The 10,210-nt window shown below is 41.9% G+C and overlaps 2 protein-coding genes across 2 annotated transcripts in view; both read left to right on the top strand.

Moving 5' to 3' along the window:
• The window catches only part of LOC106810871 (rho-related GTP-binding protein RhoE-like), a 13,282-nt gene extending 9,421 nt beyond the window's left edge, over positions 1-3,861 (top strand). The window contains exons 2-4 of the mRNA XM_014814337.1: positions 2,139-2,177; positions 2,920-3,105; positions 3,625-3,861. Coding sequence (XP_014669823.1) covers positions 2,139-2,177; positions 2,920-3,105; positions 3,625-3,861 — 462 coding nt within the window. The remainder of the gene's footprint in view (positions 1-2,138; positions 2,178-2,919; positions 3,106-3,624) is intronic.
• A 4,348-nt stretch (positions 3,862-8,209) lies between these two features.
• The window catches only part of LOC106810872 (nuclear receptor coactivator 5-like), a 19,810-nt gene continuing 17,809 nt past the window's right edge, over positions 8,210-10,210 (top strand). Inside the window, exon 1 of the mRNA XM_014814339.1 lies at positions 8,210-8,251. The gene's annotated coding sequence lies outside the window, so the exon portion shown is untranslated. The remainder of the gene's footprint in view (positions 8,252-10,210) is intronic.

Below are 10,210 nucleotides of genomic sequence, written 5' to 3'. Positions count from 1 at the left end.
AAGAGCAAAGAAGGGAAGAGAAGCAAGAAAGAAAAGAAGAAGAAGGAGGAGAAGGAGAAAAGAAGAAGAAGAAAAAGTAGAAGAAGAAGAAGAAGAAGAAGAAGAAGAAGAAGAAGAAGAAGAAGAAGAAGAAGAAGAAGAAGAAGAAGAAGAAGAAGAAAAATAACGACGACGAAGACGACGACGATTATGCAAAAATCAACAATAAATAACAAAAAATAGAAGACGGTAATAGCGAAAAATGAGAAAAGTCATAACATCAAGAACGAACAATAATTAATAAGTAAATGCTTGGAGAAATCATTCTGATTACCGTAATCATTCAGAATGATTACTCCAATGTAAATGCATGGGACGGTAGACCACGACCTGCAACGACTTGACAGACGATGGAAAGACCATCCTTTTTGGTTGTCATGTGACATGAACGCCAACCAGATTTCTTGTTGTATCTGTCTTCGTGCGCCATTGCAGAATTAACTTTCATTCTTGTCGGTTTCCAGTGATCACTATTTATTATTTGTTGTGCGTTGGTGAATTTATATGAGGTAATATTAATATTGTTAATATGCAGTCGGCAGTTTTATTCGCATAGGTACATAGTTTGCATCTATTGTGTACCGCTATCGACGTATCGACTATCGTAATATTTCGTCACCGGCTTACGCGGGCGGCGTGTAGACTACTACTACTAGTACTACTACTATACTAGTACTAGTACTAGTCACAGGCACTTGAAGCGGTTTCAATAAAATATAATGCTAACTAAATACGAAATCTATTTACTGACCAAATTCTTAATGTTTCTATACTCTCTTTCACCTATTATTGCCGACAGTTTCCTGTAAATTCCGTCCAAATCCTATGTCACTATGTGCAGCAAACACTGCCTGCCGCCATTTCTCACGCGGCTGCAGTGTGCACACTGAGTGACTGACACTTATATATATAATATATATATATAGCAGGTAGGAGAGCGGGATTCCTAAATTCGCTCGACGCTCCCTTGATTTCACACTTTCACAGCACGAATACACACAGGCACTTGAAGCGTTTCATCTGTAAACACACGCCGCCGCCATTGCTGCTGCGCTGCACACTGACACATAAATATATAGCATCACGTTCGCAGTGTTAGCGATCGCGAGAATTTCATGATTTCATTCGTGATTTTGCGTGACACAGCTCTGTTTTGAACTGAGACATAATATTTCTACAACAAGTGAACACTGTTCTTCAATTAGCAGCAAAGATGGAGTCGGAAGGTTGAGTTTTTGTGTTATAATCATGTGAAATGCAGCGAGCCTCGAGCGAATTTCTTGCGCACGCTTTCTTACCTGCTATATATTTATGTGTCAGTGTGCAGCGCAGCAGCAATGGCGGCGGCATGTGTTTACAGATGAAACGCTTCAAGTGCCTGTGCGAATACACATCCAACAGCTTCCATCTTTGTTTTTATGTCTAAAAACAGTGTTCACTTGTTATAAAAACATACTGTCTCTGTTCGTAACCGAGCTGTGTCACCCAAAATCACACAAAGACTGACGAAATTCTCGCGTTCGCGAAATTTGCTCAGTAATGTAAATGGCTGTCAGAATCAGAAATCGCCTACCGGCGCTCTTCGTGCCCTCATTCTTGCGCCGCAATGCTGCAACGTTTTTGCAACGTTCCAATGGCGAGGCTCGTACGGAAGTTGGAAAGCAGTGCGCCGCCTGCGCGCCGCCTATAGCCCATAGACTGGCACTCGCTCCCACCTCTCGGCCTAGCTTAGTCAATCGATGGGTAATCGAGGTGGGAGCGAGTCGCAGTCTATATAGCCCTGTACTTGCAGCTATTTATATTACTGGGCAAAGTTCGCGAACGCGAGAATCTCGTCAGGCTTTGTGTGATTTTGCGTGACACAGCTTGGTCGCAAGCGCTGCATCCAAGCTCCAACTTGAGCCTGGTTTCCAAACTCCAGCGCTAGCCCTTATTGACAGCGCGACACAAGCCCTGCCACTCGGCTCCAAGCCAAGTACGAAATTATTTGCAATTGCCAAGGTGCAAAATTTAATGTCTCGACTACGACTACATTCATCGGTTAAGCAACTAAATGATACTGATAGGGATTTTTCGATATGAACCTCTAATTGCTTTAGTACACATTGCCACAGATGCCAATCATGGTGCTCATGGAAGTTTGTTGCAGTATTTTGTAAGATTTCAAGGTGTAATTTGCACTGACCTAGTGCTATGGTGATAGTTCAATCAGGTGGACACTTGCATATATATATGCACAGATACCGAAGTAGAGGTGATTGGTCGTGTATTTGTGCCAGGATAGTTTGAAAATTTCTCAGGCATGCTTTCCCACCAGATATTTTTTGATTGATTTGTGAGAAGTGGTGAGTGCGGAGTAAGATTGTGTGTTGTAGAGGAGTGTTGACATTGCATTTGCGTGGAATTTTTGGGCATGATAGAGTTCATAAATTCGATCCCTAATTATTTACGATAATTATTATGAAATAAGTTAGCCCAAGTGCCTATTGTTTCAACTTGTGCCATTTTGAATTTTACAAATTCTGCTGGAAGCATGGTAGTTTATGTGCATATTGTCTTTTGTGTTGTAAAATTTTAGTGCTTACAGTGTAGTAAGGTATACATTCTAATAACAAAACTTGAATACTATAACATAGTTTAACTTTAAACTTAATACCAATGGACTTATGGGACGCTGCTCTTAATTACGGAACGTACATTTCAAAAAGTTTACTTTTGAATATACATTTTTCAGGGAATACATTTAATCATTTATCGAAATTTTGAAAATTTATTTAGCTATTAGAGCACTTTGCCCTCTTAATCATAATAGATTGCGTGCAGCTGATGCAATCGTGTTGTGTGGCTAGCATGTCACTCGGCTATTTTTGCTTGTTTCAGGACTCCACATGTCTAATCCAGATGCCCACAGACAGAAAACGTCGTCATAGCTTTACAAGGTCTGGGAGTGGAAGCCCACCCCCTGAAGCTCTTATATCTAATGTGACCAATAGTAGAGATCCAAAGCTACTGAATGCTAGAGTTTTCATCGGTGGCCTTCCATCAGAAGTGATCACTAAACCAGAGGTAGAGGAGAGATTTGGTCAGTACGGCCGCGTGTTGGGTGAGTAGTGTGCAATGCGCACATGCTATGTACATTAGGCTTGTGCATGTACTAGACGAAATAAGTGTTTGTCTCAACAGTAATCACTAGTGATGTCTCAATGATCGATTGTAATCAAAAGTCAGTCGTTTGCAGCAACTGACTAAAGCCTGGCGCACATTGCCGAACATTTCCCCGAACAAATGTTCGTCCGAACAAATGTTTTTGTCTGGCAATGTGCGGGTGAACAATTGCTGAGCGCACATTGCCGAACATTTTTGTACGCACGCACAGCGTAAATTATTTCGTTGCAGACAATCACAGCCATTATCATGTGAAAACTGTGATGATGTGATAGTCACATGATTGATCAATATAATTAGTACCGCGATTGGTATAGTTAACTTTAAAAGAGCTGATGAAATTTCAGCCACGGCCTTCTATCGCTCACTTACTCCCGCGAAAGGCAACTAGCCGCAATATGCATCCATCTGCATTTTCAGGGAACACAGATTTCAAAACAGATCGGCGCAAAAGTGTACATTGAGACTAGCGCCCGCATATCGGAGGCATCGGTGAAGGAGGCGTTTGACGTGGCTGTTCTAGCGGCGATAGGGAAACTGTCGGACAGGAGCAGTGTCATACAGAGACAACGCGACTTGGTGAAGCGGGTTTATATGAGCAAACTAGACGTTAGAGGCGATCTACGAGACAAAGCGATGAGCTGTGATATAATGTAAATCATCTACCTACCCACCTGTCTATATATATTTAAGAGCTTATATAAGAGTATTATAAGCTCTTGATATTTATATATATATATGGTTACCATACTGTTGCGTTGTGCATTTGTATGGCAACTTTCCAGTCGAATTCCGCAGTCAATTGATCCTTGTTGACAAGGTATCGACTTGTGTGTGGGTGTTAGAGTGCATATAATATAAAATACCTCGGTTAATTAAAATTTCTGTGATGATACTCATTACTATTCGATTAGTTGTAAGAAATGTCTATAATAGAGTTGTCGTACGACATGTGAGTCATAATGTTTGTAATGTAATTCTGCAGACACCACGCAGCGACGTACTAATTCGCCTTCGTTATATAGTTGTATCTTTATGTATATATACGATCGTAATAATATTATCAATATATTTGCTTAGTATGTATCAAGAGCTTATAATAGCTCTCTATTATGAGCTCTTGGTATGTATACATCTATTTACCGTATATCGGAACGAAATGCTTCATTGATGTTGTAACACACTGCATTGACTAGCAATGATGAATATCTTTCCTAAATGGTGTGTTATTCAGTTAAAAATACTACATGTCATTATGATTCCACTTCATAAATAATGGTGATTTTCTAATACATATACGAAAAAATACATACTGTTCTCTGACGGATTTTTCTCATTGCAAACATCGTTTTACGGCATTGGTGTTTAACAAACGATATGTATCAGATAACTTAATCGTTTAATTTTATTTAATTTTATAGTGAAATGTTGTACATATAGGGGCTAATCACCATCATTATTAATATTGTAACATAATAAAATGTTAATACGAAATTATGCATCGGGTATACTGTTTAAATTTATGTATGTGTTATTCAAATCGTCTCATATCAGAAACAAATCACACACAACTGATGCTTATTTGCGCCAACTCTGCTGTGGACATCGATGGGAAATGGTGCCTTTGACATTTGCACTGACTGGACGCTATCATTTTATCAGTGGTGAATAAAGTCACAATTGTTGTTATTCACTCCCGATTATACCGATGGATCGATGATGCTGTTGTAACGTTGGCATTTCTTCGATCTGCTGCTGATGCGTGACATTGTGGTAATATCGTAGATAGTGAACGCGCATATCACACACATGATTACACGTATATAATCATTCTCCAGTCATTTGCTCGCTTTTCATATAACATGACGAATTCCTGCGCAATACTTTTCATTGCCAGTTCATATAGCAGCCTACTGTATAGCTCCAAGAAACGGTATTGCTAGGGTTAGAACTTAGTCACACAACCTGGTCGGGTTACCTACTGTATAGTTCTAGAGCACAAACTGTTGTACGTTGTTGCTGCCGCAGCGCCAAACTGAACAGATTACATATAATGGCATCTATAATTATTATTATAAGAGAAAAGAGGCCGGTTTTCTGACGCGGTAATCTTCGCCGCGGTGAGCACCAAGCCCACGCCACCGATCTCAGTGTATAGCCTGTGTGTCGAACACCAACATAGGCTTATCCATATTTGTTAAATCCACCTATATTTGTAGATATAAATTAATGACGATAAATAGGCCTTAATAGGGGCGATAACTTTAGCAATGGGGTAATGTCAGAAAAGTAGAAGAGCCGAATTCCCGCGAATGTAGCCATCTAGCGGACAAAAGCTAAAACTTTGTTAATACCAGGTTAAACCATAAGTTAAACTATGCCAAATTTATACCTTTTTTTATATTTTGCACTCAGTTGTCAGTTGAGTCTCAAACTCAGCACAACACACACTTTTAGTGGTTCATTTTCGTTAATTTGTGTTTTTAAAATTGTTATTTGTCTGGGTATACATTCGGATATAATGTATAACATGGTATAAAGAATTAAGTTTGTTAAAATCAGGTGCTATTCGTCTTTTTCATCATGTCATCTATGGTGACTTCACTGCTACAGAACTCTGCCAAATTGACCAACTAATTTGGTTAAAATGAGGTGATATCCATACGTTTGGAGAAAAATTTACTTTTTAAAATCTGCTCTTTATTTTACTATGAAAGTGACCCTGAACTGATACCGTGCTATATTGACGGGTTTAGTTTATTGACCTATGTATTCGGTTTAGTTTTCATGTATTATTTTGATGTAAAGCGAATCCCAATGATAAGAGACACACGTGACAGATGTCACCAATTGTGTATTTAAAAGGCGAGACGAGGCTTGCAAAGCCAGAGAGGCATCTTCATAATAACTTAGGTTTTAATGATTTTTTGAGTTCGTCTTTAATAATAAACTCCACTCTCACGCCGTCTATATATAGCTACATGAGCCATGCTCCTATAATGGCACCCGTGCGATTCTTTTGTTAGTCGAATACATTGTGCGCCAACGATTTCAGAAACCGGTGCGTCTATAGTAACACGATTACAAACTGATCACTTATTATAATTGGAAAATTATCCTGTATGGGATGCGCGTACCTCATATATATATGTATATATGTGTATATATATATACGCACGCACAGACGCATGCACGCACGCACACACACACACACACACACACACACACACACACACACACACACACACACACACACACACACACACACACACACACACACACACACTTTCATGGGCAGGGGCCTACCAACATAACCATCTGGCGCTGAAGTCTTGGCGCACTCTTAAAAACTCCAGATGGGAGCCCACTTAGGCTGTAAGAGGTTCATCAAGGTCGCTTGCATTTCACTCAGTGCATCATTGGGGGGTCGTCCAAATCAGGAGATTCTGCTGGCTGTTCTCCCGAAAATCCTCGATTGGACAGTCACCCGCTCCAGTGGCATTTCTCCCTGTTCCGGCACTCATCCCCCAACCTCCCCCCCCCCACTCCCCCCCCCCACATCACCCACCACGTCACCATGATTTGATTTGTAAGTATAAGAGAAGCCAATCTTTGATTGTTGGTTTCAGTAGACAAAGTGTTTTCGAACGTTTTTTACGATAGCTATAGATCTAGAATATGTTGTTGAGAGTTTGGGCCATCTTCCCTAATAATACTTATAGCATGGAACTCTTCAAGATGGAAAGGCAAGCTCAGAGGCTCGTTGTCAGAAACACAATGAGTTAACATTAGTCTTAACATTAAACTCCACATCGTAACCTTTTGACAGAACCACATACAACACGTTCTCACAGCAATCACGCAAAATCCTCGACAGGAAATACTCCTCTTAACATTCACAGAAGAGCCCCCCAGACCCATTCTCAGTACACTTTACTAATGAAGTTGACAAACTAACACATTTCACACATAACGAATTACAATTATAAGGTGATATTTATTTTATAATAATGAATAAAAATGTGTGTTTTTCTTGAAAACATCAAAACACTACCTCAATTACCTACGCGATCACATCGAAAAACAAACAAAGCATTTTTACAAAATGGCGTATGGCATTTGTTCTCCTTTGTTTTAAACTGTTTCCCCGCACACCGCGCTTGCCACGGCTCTCCCGCGTGCCTCGATGCTCTGACATCACGTGTACCCGCAGAATTGTCTTGTTGCAGACTAAATTCATGAGACCGTGTCGTTTTTCATCAAACATATTATGTTATATGTGTTTAGGCCATCATGATATGGCATAATTGCTTCTGTGATGAACAATAACATTGTGCATGAATTTGAATTTTGGGATCGATTCTCATCCAAATCAGCAGCAATGTAATGAAGTTCCTGTTATGCGTAAGTTCTGAATAGCTGGCGATGTGTTTCTGTCAACGGCTCCCTGCTCGTTACATTAACATTAGTCTTAAGTGTTATCCTTTAGCCATTAACATTCCAGCCACTCTAACTTTCCGATGTTTTCTCCGACCACCAAGGCCCCCCCACCAGATCTGTCGCTAATGTCCTAAAGAAAAGGCACGAGTTATAGAGACAAGGTCTGGATTACAATAAGCGCAATGGTCAAGGATATGGCAATAGAGGGCTATTGGATCTCCCTAAATCTCCATCCGTCCTGCACTCACCCGGACCTGTGTTTTATATAGTTTAATCATTTTAACGAGAGTGAAATTCGCGGAGTGCCTAACTGATACAAACCAGTGTTTTCCGATAACAATTCCGAACAATACGCACGAGTATTTGGCACACCATGTTTCGCCGCGGAACTTGTCACTCGGTGGCTGATTGTTGTCTCGCGTTTGGTACAGGGACATGACGAGGTGGTCCGCCGCCTCTCCACCGCATGAGCAGGCGCACATGAGGCCATCGCACTACCCTTTCCGCCGCCCCAGGACCTCCCACGCCCAGGAGCCACGTTTGACAGAGAGGCCAGCCGAGGTGGGAGCGCCGAGGAGCACACTTCAGAACAAGCACGAGCGCCACGGACCGGTGGAGTCGAAAAACCTTCGCACGCGATACTCTCTTACGCGTTCGCAGCGCGTTACCTACTCCTGCGCGTGGGCTGGCGTATAATTACAGAGCACGTTCCCGGCACAGTCATTGAACACCTGATCGCCCTCTCGCTTTATGTCTAGCTAACATCCAGTCCAAGCGTTGGCCGACCTTCGCCCCCCACACGGGCCTTCACTCACCACCCCCCCCCCGGCCCACCTTACCACCCCACCTTCCCGCCGCCCCGCCACTCACCCACCGCTCCCCCGCCCCACTACCACCCCGACTCGTGGGCGCGCGAGGATCGGTAGATTCGAGAGCGGAATTCAGTTTGTCGTTATCTGGCCACTTCGTTAACTCTGATATTCGTATTATATATGTCACTAATTATAGAAGAAAGGTCGGAAAAAAGTTAAGAAAATATTGGTGTTTCGCATGATTTTGACTGATACTATTACTCTTATATGTACTGACTTGCCTATAGACCTGTTTGGTTCTGTATTCACTATTGATAGTTTATTAGCTCTCTGACATAGTCGATGCAGCTTTAGAATCGCATTGAGCGTGTGTCCGTCCGTCTGTCGCCGACCTGTCAAAGTTGGGCGCATCCCACCCTACACCCCACCCTCTAAACGGTCGACCGTACGGATCTCGAAAGTTGGCGTCAGGGGGGTCACATCACGAAACAGAGTTGAGGATGCTCGACAGCTGCCGGTGTCCAAAAGGGTCCAAAGGTCAAAGGTCAACATCCCGTCCTACTTAAGCCGTTATAGGAGGGAAATGCAGAATTGCGGCACAGAATCGGCTCACCTCAGGGCTCGTGATAGTTGCGGTGTATAGCATCATGGTAGGAAAAGCAGTCACTTCGCAATGCGAATCACACTGGTCAGGCAATGGGCAAGGGCAGATTTTAGGACATTTTCTGCAGGCTGCGCTCTGGACGGCATCAGCCGATTGAAAAACTTTTTTTTATTCCAGCCGGTGAACCCTGACCATTTTTCATGGCTTTATTGACAAACAGGACCATGGAAATGTATCTTTCCGCTGACTATCGCGAAGAGTAAGTGCTCGGGTAATCCCACCCTTTTGACCCTCAGAGGAGGGTTAAACATTGATTTGTTGACTGTTCTAACAAAGGACGAACTGTTTTGCTAATTATGAGAGTCCAACCTGTGTGAATGTGAGGCGACAGTTGCACAGTTTAATTGCTTACGGCAAATGTTTGTGTGAGACAAAGGTTTACAGGCTCCTTAAATCATATTATTTTTCCTAAAGCAGGCTCTGGTCTATTAGCACCCTGAAGGCCTGAATCAGTGAATGCTGACCGTGGATAGGCGAAAAACACGGGGGCAAGCTCGTCCGTGCTGGCACTCTTCTAATCATAATTTGTTTGCCTGCCCTAACCTGCAATGCAGCATGTGTTTGACTCACAGCGTCTGAGCGAAATGTAATCGCCTGCCTGAAATATACTTACTTGGATTTTAGCCTGTAATTATTTAGCAACTTCCCAGGAGCAGCTAGTTAGGGTATCTCTCAATGAAGGCGCGAGTGCCGATTCTTGATTGTATTGACTACACTTAGCACAGCGGCAATCTCGCCGGGGAACTATAGGCCTAGTTTAAATAAATATGATTTTACTCTCTTATGTAATTTTGTTTAAATGAATAAATACATAACTAAGTCGCATATAATATATATTCCTTTTCATCTTGAGAATCTTAACATATATCATGTAGTCTATGGCCGCTGGCGTATCCCATTTACCAGTGTATGCGACACATAAGCTGTTACCATCACGACAATACTTATGTGAACTTATACTACTTCATTATTCCTCTATGGCGCTGTTACACCTCGAGGGCATAGAATTGAAGTATTATTGAGGGGCAGTACAAAGCATTATCGCTGGTTGTTTTTTTTTAATTTATATAATTAGAGAGAGAGGAGAGAG

This window comes from Priapulus caudatus, unplaced genomic scaffold (genome assembly GCF_000485595.1).
Source record: "Priapulus caudatus unplaced genomic scaffold, Priapulus_caudatus-5.0.1 Scaffold481, whole genome shotgun sequence".
Lineage (NCBI taxonomy): Eukaryota > Metazoa > Priapulida > Priapulimorpha > Priapulimorphida > Priapulidae > Priapulus > Priapulus caudatus.
Note: the sequence above shows the minus strand (reverse complement) of the source record. Positions and strands in the feature narration are given on the sequence as shown.